Here is a 20846-nt window from a genome sequence, read left to right as displayed (position 1 = left end):
CGTGTTACATGCTAGTGTGGTGTCAGTAGCAGCTCTGCTGATCCAGCCCCTGTCCCGTCTGTCCCTGGGACCCCAGCCCCTTGGTCTTGTGAGAACAGAAAGTAAATGATGGTTGAATCATGCAGTGACTCCCAAAGCCTCTACTGGGAAACAGGCGCATCATTTCTGCTCACGTTCTTTTGGGCGAAGCAAGCCCTGTGGCCAAGCCCAGAGTCAATGGGAAGGATAAATATTAAATCTCCATAGGGAGGCATCACAAGTCACAAGGCCATGAGCTTGTGAGATGTTCAGTCTCTTTCAGGAGGTACATGAATAATTAGGAAAAATAGCACAGTCTATTCCCTTGCACAAGCACAAAGGAAAGAGGGTTTTTTGTTGTTGCTGGGGAGGAGGCATGCAAATACACAAGTCCTAAGATATTGAGTGCAGGATGTGCTGCAGCAGTATTGAGGGTCGCTTCAACACATTTAGGGGCTGTGGTTCTAGTATTGCCATGCCTGGGATCCTGGGAGAATACAGACTTTCAGAATTAATAAGGTTTCCCTTCCACAGAGAGAGAGAAACACAGCCAAAATCAATTGTTCCTTCTAGGTTTAAAGCCCTTGAGCCCTATAAGTTCCTCTTAAAACATTTGGACTGCAGCCGGCTTTCTCCTTGCTGAAGTCCTTGAATTTCATTAGTGAGGCCCAGGGGAATGGCCCACTTTAGCTTGCTCTGCTGCTATTTGGCTGTTTTTCTTCCTCCTTGTCATCTTCTAATGGGCAAAATAGAAAAGAGAGACATTCGCTACAGTCTTAGCAGAAGCAACTGGCACCCCAGAGGATTCAAGAGCAGGAATATATCTTACACTGTGTTTCATGCTTTCTGGTTTCCAAGAACTGTGATTATGTCTGCATCTCTAACAAAAATTGAACCATCATACCATGCCTTAAAATTAATGAATTAACAAGTGTCTGTCAGATACCTATTTGCAAAGTTCGTTAGATGCTGAAGGTGATACGGAAGTTATCTCTTCCCTCAGAGATTTGCTATTTGGTTGGAGAGCTACATAGTATAACATTATGGCCATATGTGAAATTTGAGTTACAGCTCATAGAAAGGAACTGGTTTGGGATGAGTCAGTGGAGAGGCATGCGATTTCCAACATCTGTGTAAGACTCTATCATATGGCTGTACCATGATGTATTGAATCACCCTCCTATTATTAGACATTTGGAATAGTTTCAATTCTTGTGTTTATAGAGCACACTCTGATGTGGAACCTTGTGTGTCTTTGTCCGTATCTTGAATGATTTCCTTATGACAGACTGTGAGAAGTGTCCAAAACTATGACCACTTCCAAGACTCCTGATATATATTGTCCAGTTATTTTCCAGAAATTTATACTTCGACACAGTTATGCATGGGAGTAGCATGTAACTATATCCCCACCAGCTTTGAGTACGGTACTATTAAGCTCTTCCCTTTACTGCCTATTCCCTTTGACCTGGATATTCTTTCAAGTTTCAGCTTAAAAGTTATTTCTGCTGAGAAATCTTCCCTAATTCTCTGTCAGAGTTAGGAGTATTTGGTTAAGTCAATGGTTCTTTACACTTTAAGACCTTCTTGTATCACCCTTCCGTTATTCTGAAATGAAATTCATAGGTGATATCAGCTCACACTGTATATATACATTATATAAATAAAAATAAAACTGTAAGTATAAGATTTAGGATAAATAGAGCAAAGTAAAAAAAAAAAATTATGTCAGTATGTTAAAAGCCTGGGCAAGCTGCACTTGAAGACAGAATGAAGTCGTAAATTGTTTGCTCCCCGAGCCATACGAATGCTGCAGTAAAAATGCAGGCTGGCCGATGTGGCTGTGTAGGTTGGTGATGAATCTTCTGAAATGGTGACCAATTCTTGGCAGACCTCCAGGAGAAAAAAAAAACTTCTTTTGATTTACACTCTGCTTGTAATCCTGGAAAATCTGGTGTGTATTAGAATTGAGCAAAAATACTTTGCATGTGGTATATAAAATAGAGCTAGATTTTACACGTAAAACTGTCACTGCAGTGAGTGTCACACAGGGCATAGGAGGATCCTTGTTGTGTGTGACTGTCTCTCACATTTCAGGGTGTTTAGTATCTTTGGTCCCCAACTGCTAAATGCCAGTAGCGCCCCACCACCATTGGTTAATACTTAAAACCAAAAATTGCCTTCACAGATTTCCAAAATGCCTAATCGAGGTACACGTGGAGAACCATTATTTTAACTAATAAGACAGCACTCAGTACCTCCCTGAACATGACACTCATGCTTTGGGAAAAAAAGTGCTCACTTGTTGTGAGTTCCTGTGAGCAGCGACTGTGTTTCACAGCGATATCACCAGCATAGGCCCTGGTGTTTGTTGATGCCTTGATGACGTTAATTGAGGGAATGGATTGATATTTGGATGGCTAGCTCTCCCAAAAGAATTCTGCAGAGCAGAGGTAGTGTGTATATCCATGGGAGAATTCCTGATTTTGGTGAGAAACTTCTAGTGTTTTACCATTAAAAAGGTCACGAATAACCATAGCTATTCTTTAGACCATCTTTTCTATACTAGGCAAAATTCACACATTTGTTTCATCTATTTGCTCCAGAAACTCCTTGAACTTGGCTTAGATTTAGTAACTTGTTCAAAGTTATTAAGTGTGGAGGTTTGTAAGTGACAGAGGTGGGAATTGAGTCCAGTTTACATGACTCTGTAGACCATGCTCATGGCCACCACAGTATAAGATACTATTAATTTAAAATAGGTGGTCTTTTTATAGGAATGAAATTTTCTTTTGCTGCTGACTTTCTAAGAGTTTTGTTTCTAATAAGTAGGAATGCTAACAAAATTTTTGACATCTGTAGAAATAAATAGTTTAGCTTACTGGATCCATTGGTGAGCTTAATTTATAATTTGTAATTTCAAACAGTCCTTACATTCCTCTTAACCTCAATGTTTGATTTGATGTATAAGCCTAACAATGGAGTGAATTCATTTTTCTAGATCTGTGTTTAGGATTTTTGTATCTATATTAATAGGTGAGACCTACCCATAGTTTTCCTTTGTATTATCTATGTTGGGATTTGGTGAGATGGTTCTGAGAAAAATTATTTGGGAATTGTTCCATGTTTGAGGATTCCTTAGAACAAATTGTATATGGGAATTATCTTTTCCTTAAAAGTTTAATATAACTTACCAGGTAGAGCATCTTTTAGGAGTTTTTTTTTGGGGGGGGAGCTAATTATTTGTAATATTTTCAATTTTATCCATGGCTTATTGTCTATTCAGGTTTTGTATTTTTTCTCCTTGAGATAATTTTAGTAATTTATATTTTATATATATATGTACATATATATATATTCTGGAAACAACCATTTCAAACATTCAACTATATTAACATATATCATATTTTAAAAGTTTTTCAGTATCTGTGTATATGTCATATTTGTCATTTTAAGTTTTGTGTATTTGTGCTTATTTTCTTTTCTTATTCTTTTTCTTTATTGATTAAGATTCTTGATTAGGATTATAGATCAATTTTATTTTTCTATTTAGGTTCGAGATGATCAGACCTTACTTGGAAAAGTCTGTGGCAATGAAACCCTCTCTCACATCAAATCCATTACTAATAGTATCTGGATCAGGCTTAAAATAGATGCTTCTGTTGTAAGAGCTAGTTTCAGTGCTGTTTATCAAGTTGGTAAGAAAATTTATGGCTTAATTTTTAAATGTCTCATTTGCCTGATTGTAACATTTTCTTTTCTTGAAATAGTTTAGTAATTTTATGTCCTCCAGTGGTAAGGGGAAAATTCTAATAGTAATTCACATTCCATTATATTCTTATGCACAGTGAAACTTTGCAGTAAAATTGAGGGCAACAATCCTTTATTTGTGGAAAAACACCACTATCATTTTCATACTTACAGCTTGTGGAGGTGAATTAACTGGAGAAGGGGTCATTCGCTCGCCCTTTTACCCTAATGTGTACCCAGGAGAAAGGATCTGCAGGTGGACCATCCACCAACCCCAAAGCCAAGTGGTTCTTCTCAACTTCACTGCCTTTGACATGGGAAGTTCTGCCCACTGTGGTACCGATTATATTGAGGTGAGAGTAAAACACTTTTGAATATTTGTATTTGATTGGATATTATTAAAAATATTATGTCATGTTATCCTCAAGTCAGTTACATGAAACAAAATTAGTTTTATAGATGCAAGGTCCTCAACGAAATTCCAGCTAACTGAATCCAGCAGCATATAAAGAGGATTATATACCATGAGCAAATGGGATTTATCCCAGGAATGCAAGGTTGGTATCCATCCAAAAATCAGTCAGTGTAAAATAAAATAAAGGAAACACACACACACACATACACACACACACACGATTACCTCAATAGATGCAAAAAAAGCATTTGACAACGTTCAGTACATTTTCATGATAAAACTCTCAGCAAACCAAGACTAGAAAGGAACTTCTTTAATCTGATAAAGGGTGTCTATAAAAAAAAACCCACAACTAACATCATATTTAGTGATGAAACACTAAATGCTTTACCTCTATGGTCAGTGAAAAGACAAAGATGTCTGTTCTTACCACTTGTATTCAACATGATACTGGAAATTCCAGTTAGGACAGTTAAGCAAGGAAAGGAAATAAAATGCATCCAGAATAAAAAGGAAGGACTACAACTCTCTCTATTCACAGATAACATGATCGTGTATATAAAAAATCATAGGTGGAAAAAAGACAGCCTCTTCAATAAGTGGTGCTGGGAAAATTGGACAGCAACATGTAAAAGAATGAAATTAGAATACTTCCTAACACCATACACAAAAAAAAACTCCAAATGGATTAAAGACCTACATGTAAGGCCAGACACTATAAAACTCCTAGAGGAAAACATAGGCAGAACATTCTGTGATATACATCAAAGCAAGATCCTTTTTGACCCACCTCCTAGAATCATGGAAATAAAATCAAGAATAAACAAATGGGACCTCATGAAACTTAAAAGCTTTTGCACAGCGAAAGAAACCATAAACAAGACTAAAAGGCAACCCTCAGAATGGGAAAAAATAGTTGCCTATGAAACAACGGACAAAGGGTTAACCTCCAAAATATACAAGCAGCTATGCAGCTTAATACCAAAAAAGCAAATAACCCAATCCACAAATGGGCGGAAGACCTAAATAGACATTTCTCCAAAGAAGACATACAGATGGTCAAAAAACACATGAAAAGATGCTCAACATCACTAATTATCAGAGAAATGCAAGTCAAAGCCACAATGAGGTATCACCTCACACTGATCAGGATGGCCATCATCACAAAATCTGGAAACCACAAATGTTGGAGAGGGTGTGGAGAAAAGGGAACTCTCCTGCACTGTTGGTGGGAATGTAAGTTGGTACAGCCACTGTGGAAAGCAATTTGGAGGTTCCTTTAAAAACTACAAATAGAACTACCCTATGATCCAGTAATCCCAATACTGGGCATATACCCAAAGAAAACCATAATCCCAAAAGAAACATGTACCATAATGTTTATTGCAGCACTCTTTACAATAGCCAGGACATGGAAGCAACCGAAATGCCCATCAACAAATGAATGGATAAAGAAGATGTGGCATATATATACAATGGAATATTACTCAGCTATAAAAAGGGATGAGATGGAGCTATATGTCATGAGGTGGATAGACCTAGAGTCTGTCATACAGAGTGAAGTAAATCAGAAAGAGAAAGACAAATATTGTATGCTAACTCACATATACGGAATCTAAAAATGGTACTGATGAGCTCAGTGACAAGAACAAGGACGCAGGTGCAGAGAATGGACTGGAGAACTCGTGGTTTAGGAGGGGGCGGGGGGTGAAGGGGAAGCTGAGACGAAGCGAGAGAGTAGCACAGACATATATATACTACAAACTGTAAAACAGATAGCCAGTGGGAAGTTGTTGTATAACAAAGGGAGTTCAACTTGAGGATGGAAGATGCCTTAGAGGACTGGGGCAGGGAGGGTGGGGGGGAGTCGAGGGAGGGTGGGGGGGAGTCGAGGGAGGGAGGGAATACGGGGATATGTGTATAAAAACAGATGATTGAACTTGGTGTACCCCCCCAAAAAAAATAAAATTAATTAAAAAAAATCATAGGGTATCTATACATACAAACTATTATAACTAATAAATTCAGCAGGTTGTAGGATACAAAATCAAAACATGAAAGTCATTTCTTTTTTATATACTAGCAATGAACAATTTGGAAATGAAATCAAGGAAACAATTCCATTGACAATAGTAAAAAAAAAAAGAATAAACATTGAGGAATATAGCTTTAAAAAGACATAAAATTTGTTCTCTGAAAAGTACAAAATATCGTGGAAGGAATTTAAAGACCTAAATAAGTGGAAAGACATCTCATGTTAATAGAATTAGAAGACAATGTTGTTAAGATGGCAATACTCCTAAAGATTCAATTCAACCTCTGTCAAAATCTCAGAGGGCATTTTGTAGAAATTCACGAGCTGATTGTAAAATTCTTATGGAAATGCAAGGGAACCAGAATAACCAAAAGCATTCTTGAAAAGCAACAATATTGGAGGAGTCATATTTATGATTTAAAACTTAGAACAAAACTATAGTGTGTTATTTGAGTAAGGATAAAAATATGGAGCAATGGAACAGAATTGAAAATCCAGAATTTATACATTTATGACCAATTGATTTTTGAAAAGGATGCCAAGACATTTCAGTGGGAAAAAAGTTTCTTTAACGAGTGGTGCTGAATATGCGCATACAAAATTATGGAACTGGACCCCTTCCTTACGCCATACACAAAAATTAACTCAAAATAGATCACAGACCTGAAAGTGGGAGCTAAAACCATGGAACTCTTGAAGAAAACATAAAGAGTAAGTATTTGTGACCTTGAGTTAGGCAAAGCCTTCTTAAATCTGACACAAAAACCACAAACAACAAAAGAGAAATTCAAAAAACTGAACTTCATTGAAATTAAAAATAAATAATCTAATTTTTTAAATGGGCAAAGAATATGAATATATACTTCTTTAAAGAATATACACAAAGAGTCAATAAGCACATGACAAAGATGCTCAACATCACTAATCATCAGGGAAATACAAATCAAACCACAGTGAGATGCTGCTTCACACCTGCTAGGATGACTATGATCAAGAAATCAGATAATAACAAGTGCTGAAATTGGAACCCTTTTATACTTACACACCATTGGTGAGCATTTAAATAGTACAGCTGCTTCGGAAAACACTTGACAGATACTCAGAAAGTTAAAGATAGAGTTATCATTTGATCCAGCAATTCCAATTCTAGGCATACACCAAAGGGGAATGAAAATATACATCCACACAAAAATTTGTGCATGAATGACTACAATTGTCATTCATGGTAGCCAAATAATAAAAACAACCTAAGTGTCCATCAATTGATAAGTGGATTAATAAAATGTGATATATTCATACAATGGAATATTATATGGCATTAAAAATAAATGAAGTAAAAAATAAATAAATAAATAAATGAAGTAATGACACACGATACAACATGGATGGACTTTGAAAACATTATGCTAAGTGAAAGAAGCTAGTCACTAAAGATCACATATTGTATGATTCCATTTATTTGAAATGTCCAGAAGAGGCAATCTATAGAAATAGAAAGCAGATTAGTGTCTTCCTGGGGCTGGCATATGAGGGGAATGGCAAGCGGCTGCAAATAGGGATGGAGTTTCTTTCGAGGTGACTAAAATATTCCTAAATTGATTTTTACTATATTAATAAAATATTTTAGAAAAAGTTATTCGTGAAGCAGTTTTCTAAAATAAATATCTAACAAAATGAATTTGAACATATCTCTTTTACTTAGATTGGTAGCAGTTCCATTTTGGGTTCCCCTGAGAATAATAAGTATTGTGGCACAGACATGCCTTCATTTATAACATCCGTGTACAGTTCTCTTCATGTCATATTCGTGAAAAGTTCTTCTGCTGAAAATCGTGGTTTCATGGCTAAATTTAGTACTGCGGCTTTGGGTAAGAGATTGATTCCTCTACTTTGCCTCTTGGGCTTTATCAGAATAAATAAACAATGGAAATAAGTTATTATAGAAAATTAATCTACACTGCAGATGTGTAGTCATCTACAGTGTAAAAATTTTAAAGTACACTTAAAGGCAAAGAAAATATATATTTCCTAAACATGTCAATAGTTAATTGGTGTCTATTAATAAGAGAAAAACTAGGTTATCTTAAGTGGCATAAAAGGAACCTTTTTCTTTTTGATGTTTTAAGAGGTTATGATCAGGTTATGTTATTTGGAATTCTAGGTACCTTGCTGGTTACTTGTTCTGATAATTATTATTTTTATCTTAACAGCATGTGGAAAAGTTCTTACAGAGTCAAAAGGAAGTATTCAAAGTCCTGGCCATCCAAATATCTACCCCCATGGTATCAACTGTACCTGGCACATAATAGTCCAACCCGGTCACCTGATTCATCTGAGATTCAGTGCATTTCATCTGGAGTTTCATTACAATTGCACAAAGGACTATCTAGAAGTTTATGACACTGGTTCTCAGACATCTCTTGGGAGGTGAGATTATTTTGGTTTTTGTCCTTTTAACACAAAAACTTTCTGCTTGTTTGCACTCTTACTTCCATGAAGGATGTTAAAATCCACCATGTTGTATTATAAAAACCAGGTGAGATCAACATACACGTCTACATCACTACTCACTACTCTGTAGACTTGGCCATAGTAATTACCTTTTGACATGTAGATATATGCATGAAGGCATCACTGAAATCAAGATAATGCACATATCCATTACCCTCACACCTTCTTCCTACTCATGTAATTCTTCACTTTATGCCTCATCTCCAGCCCCAAGAAACCACTAAACTGATTTCTATCACTGTAAATTGGTTTGCATATTCTGAAATTGTATGAAAGTGGAACTATGCTGTATGTACTCTTTTTTTCATCTGGCTTTTCTCAGTCAGCATAATATTTTGTTGATCTCCTTGGATCTGAGGTTTTATGAAATTTGAGACATTTGGGACCATTAGTTCTTGAAATACTTTTTCTGTCTCCCCTCCCCTTGAGACTATGATTACATGTATTTTAGGCCATTTGATATTTATCCCACAACTCATTGATTACTTTATTCATTTGATTTTGTGTCTTTGTTCTCTGTGCATTTCATTTTGGAAAGTTTCTATTGCTCTGTATTCAAGTGCACTAATCTTCTCTTCTACAGTGTCTATTGTGCTATTAATCCTACCAAGTACATTTTTTCATCTTAGACATGGTATTGATAGTTTTCATTTCTGGAAATTCATTTGGGGCCATCTTTTACATCTTCCACATGTCTACTTTACACATTAATTTTTTTCCCTCTAGCTTCTTAAATCAGTGGGATACAGTTATAACTATTTTGATGAGTTTGTCTGCCAATTCAGTCCTCTATGTCTTTTCTTACTATGTTTTGATTGCTCATTTTTTCTTCTCTTTATTTGTTATACTTTCCTCCTTTCCTTGCTTTGTAATATTTGATAGTATAACAGACATTTTCAATTTTGTGTTTGTGCACTGGACACTAAAGTATTCTTGGACTTTGTTTTGAGATGCAGTTAAGTTACTCAGAAACAGTTTGATCATTTTCAGTTTTGCTTTTAGACTCACTTGTCTCCTGTCTCTGAAGAGTCATTGTCCTCCACTGCTTGATATCCAGTGCCTTGAGAGCCATTGTTTTATCTATTTTGTCCAGATTTTCAGTTGTTTCAGATACAAGGTTATGTATATCCAGCCTCTGTTCTTATATCTTTGTTGGGAATAGAGCTCTTCTGATTCCTTTTTTTCCCCTTCTTTCTGTATTTCATTTTCTTTTTCCTCATCCATTTTTTAAAACTTTTTTCCTTTTTCCATTATTTCCTTAAACTTATTTTTTCCCCTAGTTTTATTCTCCCTCTTTATTTTTTGCTCTTCCTTCTCTTAATCTTTAATAAGTTTTTAAAATTTCTTCTTTTTCTTCTTCTTTTTTATGGTACTTGACTCATAATCACTGAAAAATACATAATTTTTTGCTGAATGATGTAAACTATAATGATCCTGTCCAAATTTGGCAGATATGGGCATAAAGAGAGACATTTAGAATATTAATTCATCTACCTTTGTTTTGATCAAGATATTTAATCATTTTTAACACTGAAATGGTATTATACACCAATTGTTTTTCCTTTTTCTTCCTCAGAAATTAACTCATCCATTTACCATATTGAATACTTTGTCTTATTTTGGTTTCCTTTTTTCCCCCTGTCATTCCATTGGGTTACTTTTACCAAGTGCTCTTTGAATTGAGATTACTATTTTCTAGTCACTCCTTCTTACAAGTGTTTCTCTAGATAAAAAGACGTAATGTCTTTGCTACAGTTCTATTTGTAGCCTTACTAGGATAGTTTTTCTGAGTAAAATTGCTTTTTTCAGCAAAAACTTGACATGGTTTAGTAATCACACTCTTACCTCTACATAGGCCAGCGGTGTAAAGACAATACATACCACCTATATAAGCCCTACTATTCCAGGCACTGTTCTAAGTTCTTTATATACAGTGTACTAATTCATACAATTCTCAAAAGAACTCCGTGAAGTAGGCAGTGTCATCATCCCCATTTTACAGATGGGAAAACTGAGGTATAGAGGTTGGGTCATCTGCTCAAAGTCATAAAGCCTCTAAGGGATAGAGCTGACTCTAGAGTCTGTGCTCTATGGGTTTATAATACATGGGTTTCCTTTGTTGTGTAAGTGTGTTAATTACATGTCTATTAATAAGTTCATTAACATGCAGTATGGTGACCTACTATAGCTTGTAATTTCTAATTTCATTAAACTTCCGTTACATGACAAGTCACAGAACTAAGTACACACATAAACCCATCTAAAGGAAGTAATCATGAATTGGATGATCTTTAGCAACTTTGTAAATGTTTTGTGCTTGAAATATATTTGTTTTTTAAGGTTAACAAGGGATATTATTCTTGTTATTTTTTTTTTTTTTTTTGCATCTCCTAATTTTGGGTACATCAGTTCAAGCACACTGACAGTTTTTAAACCTGTGTTCTTTCTTGATTTCAAATAGATATTGTGGAAAATCCATCCCACCCTCGCTTACCAGTAGTGACAACTCATTAATGCTTACGTTTGTGGCTGACTCTGACCTTGCTTATGAAGGCTTTTTAATAAACTATGAAGCAACTGATGCATCAGCAGGTAACAAAATAGCATTGTATGCTTGGTTTCACCTATCTGTTACAAAATAGTACTGTGAGAATACTTCATGCCAAAATCTGTGCTTCATAATGAAAGGTGCTTTTAGAATAAAGTGTAGTGACATAAGTGCCTTCCATATTAAATATAGAGTAATGGTAAGATAAGAGTATTTTATCAATGTTAAATTTTCTAATTTTGGTAATTGTACTATGTTTTTGTAAGAGAATGTTTGTGTTCTTGGGAATAATAAAGCAATGGGAGCAAAATATACATATGTAGTAAATCTGAGTAAAAGGAATTTGGGAGCTTTTTCTTACAACTTTTCTGTGAGTTTAAAATTCTATCAAAGTTAAATATTACCAAAGAGACTGAACAGTTATTTTAAGAAGTTGGAAAAAGGACAAGAGATAAGAATAAGAAACTACTATGTGGAATTCTATGGCAGCAGACAATGAAAGATTTCTTTTTGTTGTTGTTTTGAAAGATTTCTTGTCAAAATATACGTTTCTAAATTTGACCTAATGAAATTGAAAATTTTCAGCGTTTATTCCTTTTATTGTATTTTTCCTATTACTTAATTCTCATCATTACTTTGCTCTTTGCAAATGCAGGGTGAGAAACAAACACCCTTTGCCAGCAGTCTTTGGGATCATATGTAAACCAGAGATACTCCTGGCCCCAGAGCCTGTGGGATTAAGGAGGTGTCATGTTTCCCTAGGCTTGTGTTCCCACCTGGGTTGTGTGCCTTTTTAGGGAGTCTGGGTTTTCTTTTTGCATAATGTTTAGAAAGATATTTCATGGACTAAAATACTATGCAGTGTAGACACTGAGGGTGTGTGTGTATGTGTGTGTGTGTGTGTATGACTGAGCTTCCCAAGCTTTTCACACCTTTGAATAGTCCCAGAAACATGCAATTCTCAGTCGCTTAGGAAAGTACTGACAGCATTTCCCTGTGCCAGATGTGCTCCCTCTGACACCGTCTTGCATCCAGAAATCCCTAGGCTCTCATCTTTTAAAGCCCCCACTCCCTTAAAAAAAAGGGGTGGGGGGGGCAGAATTAATCTTCCCCTTGGAGTTTCTACCAATTTCTCACTTATTTCTTCTTGGAGCAGCTGGCCACTATTCTTCATATCAGGCTGTTCTCTATAGTAGTTCAAGTTCTGTTTTGGAAGCATGGATTTAGATTTCTCCAGGATCCTGAGTGTGAGAAAACGGTACACCTATCTCTCCTGTGGGCCCCACTCTCGAGACAGTTCATTATCCAGCTCCAGCACCTGGGAAATTGAATCCCCAGCAATTACAGTAGATTATGTGATTGACATATTTACTGGACTTCGTTCAGATTTTTAACATCCAATGACTAAAACTGGCTTCTCAAGAAATTACAGGATGCACACAATTTTCCATACTTCTGTGGTTTTATCTGCCTCGCATATTTGGCCCAAACCACAACTGAATATTAGATTAGGATTTAGAGCAGGTCACTTGAACTCTCTGGGCCATAGTTTTCTCATCTGTAAAATTAAGGGATTGGATTTGGTGATCTTTGGAATGTCTTCTGCCTTTAGTCAACTATGAACACAAGTTTAATTTGCTGCATGAATAAACCAGTTGTAACTCAGATAACATACAATGCAGGTGGGACCTCCTTAAAGATTGTGGAAATCTTTGTAACAATATGCAATATCTCTGCAATGACTAATACAGCTCTGCTAAAACCACGCTGACTTGTAAAGCAATATCTAGTGCAGTAGGAATAATCTGGCAGGGAGGGTGATAAATTTTAATTCAGAAAGATGACATAGGTAAAATAAAAGTAAGTTGTGAAAAAGGAAAGAAGCAAGCTGGACAGGAAAGGAAACTGATAAATAAGGAGAACACAAGAAAAGACAGGTGTTAAAAGAGAAGGGCATCCTGAGGCACAAACTCTAAAGACTCTCCAGGCGGCCTCCCTGTGAGCTCATTGCTGCTTTGGCTGTGTTTGGTCCAGACGGCTGAAATCACAGACGAGGAAGTGTTTGCGTTCCGTCCCATGGCTGCGCCTGGCTGAGCCTGGCTGGTCACTGTGTTCCTGCCTTTTGCTGGATGACTTCATCGGTCTGACTACCGCAGTCAGATGTTCTAAATGGCCATCTGATCACTGGATCCAGGAGGCTATATGGCACCCTCATCTTATCATTTTGGAGCCCGTCTCAGTTTCCCATAGATGAGGACCCGAGGGATCAGCTCTCGTGAATTGTGGGGGGTGCCCCTGCAGGACTGCTCGGGGAGGACCGGACTCTGGAGACTGATGTAGAGGTTGGGCTGGTGGCAGCCAGGCAGGGGGCCAGCCTGCCAGGGAGCCCCACCTGGAAGTCCACCAGGGAGTCTGAGTGAGCTGCCCATCTGGAAACAGGGAGGTGGGAGGATGCTTTCTTTTCAGTCGTCTTATTTTTGTCATTTTCTTCAGGATAAAGCAGTATCAGGGAAAAGTGTCAGTGGAAGCTCAATCAGTGGCCCTCATCCTAGTTTATTGCTTTAGCAAAAGTTACTTTTAGGGCAATAATGACAGTATTGGGTTGTTGACTTTTAGTCCCCCGGCACAACAGGTGTGAGCTTCTCTGCTCAAGTCTTTCCAGTCTTCTGATAAAGGTTAAATTTCCTGACTTGGATCCAGTTACTTTTCCATCTGTAGTTCAAACTGTGGAGCTGTGATGTCAGCCCCTAAATATGTGTGTGGGAGGAAAGAGACTGACTTCTGGTCATTACTTGGACTCCCTCCCCCATCACTGCTCTGCCTTCATCCAGATGTGCCTGGGGAAATAGAAACAAAGAACTAGCAAGGAAATGTTTGTGGGTAGGAACCCTTAAGAATTGCTTAGTAACTCATTTATGAAACTAGATTTTAAATGTTTGCCAGTTTAAAGTACAAAATATTTGAATTCTGAGAGAATATACTTGATTAGTTAACTTTAAACTGTAATTTTATTTTGTATTAACATCCACTGCATATACATTAATATAATCCTGCCAAGAGGAGACTAAAAGGATAGAGAAATGTGCCTGACACACTTTCTACTTTAACATTAGATGAAAATCTGTATAACATCTAGTGTTTTGCAAACATTGAAACATTTATGACTCCTTAGTGGGTCATGATATTATCTTGTTAGATTGCTACCTACCTTTGTTAAAAGTATGGAATAGAATAGAACAGGACAGACTAGGAAATATCAGAGCTTATAATGCAGTTTGGTGTTACTTCATGAAACCTGTTTGCATTGTCTGTGTGAGTGCGTGACTGATGTAAATGTATTTTCATAGTGTGCCAGAAAGTTCAAAACACTAATCTAGCCCAATTACCTTATTTTTCAAATGAGGGAAATTGAAGTCCAGAGTTGAATTTGTCCTCCCAAGAATACACGGCTAGCTGGTTTAGAAGCCAAACCCAAACAGTCCAGTCCGAACATGGAATCCATCTGTTTTACCAAATCTAGACAAGCTCTTGGAAATACTCTAGATGAACTGCACATGGTGTGGCTGGTAACATTCAGTTCAGAGCTAGAGTAGAATGGCAGTGGGCTTTTCATATTTTTTGCAAAGAGAAGAGTTCAGTTTTTTGGGGAAATGGCCAGGAAGTATCAGAACCGCATCAACGTTAGGTTAAAAGTGGGCCCTACTGGGCTTTGCCATCCTCCCCATTCCCAGCTCAGAGTTCCCACCTACCTGGCAGCGTGTGACTACTGTTGTTTTTTTATCCATCATCCTGGAATTGAGCCCAGAAGAGGCATCTAAGAGTGAAAAGTCAAGATGGTTACCAGAAGGGCAAACGAGGGTTTCTTTAGAAGAAATGAATAGAGAGAGTTCTGTTCCTATTTTAAAACTTCAGTGCAGTAGAGCAGAGCTCTCAAACTCTAGTGTTCATTGGAGACTTGAGGTGGGGTTTTCTTGTTACAAATTCAGGTAGCAGGGCCCCACCCAAAAATTCTGATTCAAATGGGGCTAGGGTAGGTTTTCACCAAGCAATTCAAGTAGTTCTGATGAAACTTTGTGGCTCATCAAAGACTCTGAAAGTCAAGTCCTAGCACATAAATTGCTATAGAATTACAACTGAGGTGTAATGGTGGATTGGGCCATAACGGTTCATGGGGGAAAGTACTTTCTGTGATTTGCTAAAAGAAAGACTGAAGGTGAAGTCAGAGTCTTGGTTCCAGTCCCAGCCTCGCTGCTAACTTGGAAAGCTTTGGGCAAGTCACAAGCCTCTGTGGTTCTTTCCGTATTTTCTGCTTTGAGATATTCAGATAGTTTCACTCTGGAAAATGTTTTTAGTAAGTCTACCGATCTTTTAAAGTTTTACTTTCTCATTGGTCAGTATTTTCTCATATGTTTGTATATATGGGTATCCCAGCTCTTCCCAGCTAAGTAGATTTATCTTATTTATCATATTTCTTAGTTCTTAGAATAAAAATGCTAAACAAAACATTGTGATACTTTTAGTTTTTCACTCACCTTCATTTCTAAATTGACATATCATGCTTAGAGAAACCAGGGATTAATAAAGAGCACAGGATTTGGAAAGGAAGGACTTGGGTTTGCATTTTATCTTTGCCGTGTCTGAACTAAGCGATTTTCAGAACTTAACCTCCAGGAGTCTCACATCCTTCATCTGTACCTTCGTCTCTGAGAAGTGGAGGTTATAATGCCTGGCAGTATCACATAGTTCAAAAAGATTAAATGAGACATTTTCTGTGAAAATTACATAATAGCTGTAAAGCACCAAGACTGTGCCAGATTTAAAATAGAATTACTGATATCCAAATATGATTTTATAATAGCTGCTTTAGTGATTTAGCTTATATTCACATTCACTAGAATTGGTCACCAGCATGAGAAAAGAAAAAGCCATGACTGTGACCACCTAGCCGAAAATTGTAGTAATTGTTAGATTTGGGTTAGGGAGGCTTCTTCTTTCCTAGTGGAGAAATTGAACCTGTAATTTTATATTCTCTCAAGTCTTCACTTTGAAGATTGTTAGACCAAATACACCAGCAGAAGCAGATAACAGTTCTGGGGTTGATTAGAAAATTTGAGGTCACAGGAATTCATGCAGACACAAGAAGTTTTGTAAATGATTTCAGAAAGCACCGCCTATAGGTTGCTCACTAGTGTGATTGGCTAATCACATAAGTTACGTCACAGGGCAGAGCAGGGAGGTGGTGGAGCAGCTATGCATAACCTACCGTCTCCCTAGGAGATGCCTTCTCCTAGCCACAGGATCAGTTTATCCTAGTCCTGTCACCCAAATCGTATGGGACAATATCATCATTGCTTTTTTTTTTTTACAGTTGGATTTTATTTTTTTTATTTTTTTTATTTTTTGGGGGTACATCAGTTCAATCATCTGTTTTTATACACATATCCCCCATATTTCCTCCCTCCCTCAACTCCCCCCCCACCCTCCCTTGAGTCCCCCCACCCTCCCCATCCCATCCTCTAAGGCATCTTCCCTCTTCTAGTTGGACTCCCTTTGTTATACAACAACTTCCCATCATTGCTTTTTGATCTGGAGGATTATCTGTGTTTTGAATTCTCCCTTTGATAATGAGCTGAATGCTATGTTACTAAAACTTATTTAAAAGTGCTTAGTAGAGACAGACGTACATTGTGATTTTTAGAAAAATATGGTTTTGTCGTTGTCCACAGAAGACATTTGTATATTTTCTCGTTTCTTCCTTTACATTTTTTTTGAAGTTGGTCAGAAAGAAAGATGTGAGAGGCCTACTAATAGCAGTGTACCTTCAAAATATTTTTTATTTCTCTATTTTAACTTTATTATGTGTTGGATATCTGAATTATTTATTGGATTACCTTTAGAGAACTTGTCTTTGAACAGAACTTGCACCCTTTTAATATAACATAGACTTTTACTGTGTAATTTCATACAGTAAAATTCATTCATAGTTTTAGCAAATGTGTAGACCCATGTAATCACCACTCCCTTCAAGATACACACACTTTTATCATCTCAGAATGTATCCTAGTGTCCTTTTGATAGGTCCCTCCACATCCTCCCTCTCAGTAACTGCAGACCTTGTTCTTTTTTTTTTTTTTTTTTTTTTATTTTATTTTATTTTTTTGGGGGTACACCAGGTTCAATCAACTTTTTTTATACACATATCCCCATATTCCCTCCCTTCCTTGACGCCCCCCCCCTCGAGTCCCCCCCACCCTCCCTGCCCCAGTCCTCTAAGGCATCTTCCATCCTCGAGTTGGACTCCCTTTGTTATACAACAACTTCCCACTGACTATTTTACAGTTGGTAGTATATATATGTCTGTTCTTATCACTGTGCATTAGTTTGCTTGTGCAAAAGGCAAATATGAATGGAAACACACACAGTGTGCATCCTTTTATGCCTGGCTTCCTTCATTTAGCATAATGCTTCTGAAATTTGTTCATGTTATTCTGTTTATAAGTAGTTCTTTTCTTTTCATTGCTGAAGAGGCTTCCATTGTATGGATATATCATACTTTAACTATCTATTCACATGTTTTTGGGTAGTTGGATTGTTTCCAGTTTTTAGCTATTATGAAAAAAAGCTACTATGAAATTGACGTATAAGCTTTTTGTGGACTTAGGTTATCAATTCTCTTGGGTAAATCCTAAGGGTAGAAATTACTGGGTCATATAGTAATGCTATGTTTAATTTTATGAGAAACTGCCAGCTTTTTTTCCAAAGTGGTTATATCATTTTACATTCCTACCTGCAATGAATGAAAATTCCACTTTCTCCACATTTTTGTCAACCCTTGGTATTGTCGATTTTTTCATTTTAGCTTCCAGTAGTTGTGCCTCATTATTATTTTAATTTGCGTCTCCCTGGTACTAACAGGGTTGAGTACTTTTGCACCCACTCATTGACAATTCATGTTTCTTTTGTGAGGTGTCCTTTAAAATCATTTTGTTCATTTTTGTTTGCTATTATCTTATTATAGTCATGTTATATATTCCAGATACAAGTACTCCTTTGTCAGATAAATGTATTGCAAATACTTTCTCTCAGTGTGTGCAGCTGACCTTTTCTTTTTCTTAATGGTATTGTTCGAAGAGCAGTAGTCTGATATGTCCTTTTTTCTTTTCATGATTAGTGTTTTTTGGTATTTTTGTCTGAGAAACCTATGCCTGCTAAAGTTGTGAGGCTTTTCTGTGCATTTTTTCTGCAAGTTTTATGGTGTGATGTCTTACATTTATGTTTATGATCCATTCTGAGTTAATTTTTCTATATGAGTTATGTATCCAAGTTTGTTTACCTAGGAAAGGTATTTATTTGTTCAAGCACTATTTGTTGAATAGATTCTCCTTTTTGCACTGAATTGTCTTTGCATTGCTGTTGAAAATCAATTGCCCGTGTATATTTGGTTCTGCTTCTGGAATGGCTATTCTATTCCATTCACCTGTATATCAGTCCCTTTGACAGTAGACTCTATTACTTAATATTATGTAATTTTATAATGTATCTTAAAATCAGGAAGTGTAAATCATCCAGATTTTTCAAAATTGTTTTGGCTATCCCAGACTTTTTATACTTCCATATATATTATAGAATCACCTTTTCAATTTTTATTAAAAAACAAAACAAAAAATAAAAAAGTACAAACTTCTTGGGAATTTGATTGATTGTATTGAATTTATAGATGAATTTGGGGACAAAGGGCATCTTAAATTGAGTCTTCCAATCCATTAACATATTTACCCCTCTATTTATTCAAATCTTTTGAAATTCCTTCAGCAATGTTTTAGTTTTCACAGTATAGTTTTTGTTTATTTCCATTAAATTTATTATCAAGTGCTTTATGCTTTTTATGCAGTTGTAAATGGTATTTAAAATTTTATTTTCCAGTCGTTTGAATAATATTTGCAAATTAAACTGATTTTTGTATAGTTATCTTGTATCATGTAACCTTGTTAAACTCAGTTATTAGTTTGAATAACTTTTTAGTAAAGTTCTTAGTATATTTTACATAGATGATTGTATCTGTGAGTAAGGACAGTTTTATTTTTTCCCTTTCATTCTCTCTCTCTCTCTGCCTTATTGCAATAACTAGGACCTTCTACAATGTTGAATAGAAGGAATGAGATTGGACATATTGGTCCTGCTCTTTAACTTGACAGGAAAGCATTTAGTCCTTTACTACACAAGTATGTTAGGTTTGGGTTTTTCATAGATGCCCTTCTTATTCTGTTGCTACTTTTTTGTCCTCTCTTTGGTTTACAAAATATTTTTAGTATTCCATTTTATGTGCTTCATTGGCTTTTTAATGTTACCTCTTTGTGTTTGCTCAAGAGCTAACAATATGCGTTCTTAATTGATCAGTAAGTCTGCTTACAGCTAATGAACTATTTCTTCACACTAAATACCTTCTTTCTCACACCTGACACATCATATTTCACATGCTTCTTTTCCCACTGCACAAACGTAATAACCTCAACATAGTATAATTCTGTCTATCTTCTTATATTAAAAACTCCATGTTACTATTGTTTTTGCTTCTAATGGTCAGTTGTCTTTGAAAGGAAGAATGAGCAGAAAAAATAATCTTTATATTTATCCAATTATTTACCATTTCTTGTGTTCTTCATTTCTTCTTGTAGATACATTTTCCCTTGGTATCATTTCCCTTTGGTATGATGGACATTGTTAGGATTTCATGTAGTATAGATCTTCTTTTTTTCTTGATTATGACATATTTTTCCATTTCTTTATGTGAATGGAAGTTTTCAAGTTTTATACTGGATGTGGTGAATGATATGTTATAAAGACTCTGGATTCTCTTATCTTCCTCTGAAGCTTGTTGGCAGTTCAGATGGCTAGCTGTTTACCTTTTTCTTGTGTATGTTTGTATTTTTTTACTTGTTGAGGCATATTTGTGAAAACACATAGGTGTTTCTCCTAAGCCCTTCTGACTTGGCAGGTCTCAGCATCTAAGTACCCACATTCTTGCGGGTCTTGTCAAGACTTAGACTTAGACTTTGGTAGAGAGACTCTAGAAAAGGCCAGCTCCTGGCCATGGTCTTCGCTCCTAAGGTATCTGGTATCTCAGGTGGATGCCTGAGGTGTTAATGAGGTATCTATCCCCTCTCTGACTGGGAGAGGACTCCAGCATCTCCCATAATTTCCCTGGCCTCTGGTATTTTGTTTCTGCTTCCAGCCTGGTAGGAGCTACTCTCTGGCATGACTTTTGAAGTCTCACCTCACATATGCCCAGCCCTGGCTCTGGCAAGAATTCATAAGGAACTTCACACAGATGCCTGGTTCTTCTCTCTGTGTACTTCTTCCTCACTGGAGCACTTTCCTGCAGTGCCAGTGCCTTTGGAAGCCCTGCAGTCTGATCCCTGCTTCCTCACCTCAACAGGACTGTCATTCACTACTTTGGCTTCAGCTGTGGTCAGAAAATTCTGCCCAGATAAAAAGCCAAGGAAATCAAGAGTCCTACCTCATGAATATTTTTTGGTCAAGGATCACAGTCTTGGACTGCCTGTTGTCCA

The 20846-nt window shown here is 36.7% G+C and overlaps 1 protein-coding gene and 1 long non-coding RNA gene across 4 annotated transcripts in view; one reads left to right on the top strand and one right to left on the bottom strand.

Moving 5' to 3' along the window:
- CUBN (cubilin) overlaps positions 1 to 20846 on the top strand; it is a 275207-nt gene that overhangs the window by 42168 nt on the left and 212193 nt on the right. The window contains exons 18-22 of the mRNA XM_057731754.1: positions 3572 to 3716; positions 3943 to 4121; positions 7921 to 8086; positions 8429 to 8645; positions 11191 to 11321. Coding sequence (XP_057587737.1) covers positions 3572 to 3716; positions 3943 to 4121; positions 7921 to 8086; positions 8429 to 8645; positions 11191 to 11321 — 838 coding nt within the window. The remainder of the gene's footprint in view (positions 1 to 3571; positions 3717 to 3942; positions 4122 to 7920; positions 8087 to 8428; positions 8646 to 11190; positions 11322 to 20846) is intronic.
- LOC130851435 (uncharacterized) overlaps positions 12808 to 20846 on the bottom strand; it is a 33580-nt gene continuing 25541 nt past the window's right edge. For all 3 annotated transcript variants that reach the window (XR_009053195.1, XR_009053196.1, XR_009053194.1), the window contains exons 4-5: positions 15027 to 15091; positions 12808 to 14114 (exon numbers count right to left, since the gene is read on the bottom strand). This is a non-coding gene — a long non-coding RNA (uncharacterized LOC130851435). The remainder of the gene's footprint in view (positions 14115 to 15026; positions 15092 to 20846) is intronic.

Source organism: Hippopotamus amphibius, chromosome 4, assembly GCF_030028045.1.
Source record: "Hippopotamus amphibius kiboko isolate mHipAmp2 chromosome 4, mHipAmp2.hap2, whole genome shotgun sequence".
Taxonomy (NCBI): Eukaryota; Metazoa; Chordata; class Mammalia; order Artiodactyla; family Hippopotamidae; genus Hippopotamus; species Hippopotamus amphibius.
Note: the sequence above shows the minus strand (reverse complement) of the source record. Positions and strands in the feature narration are given on the sequence as shown.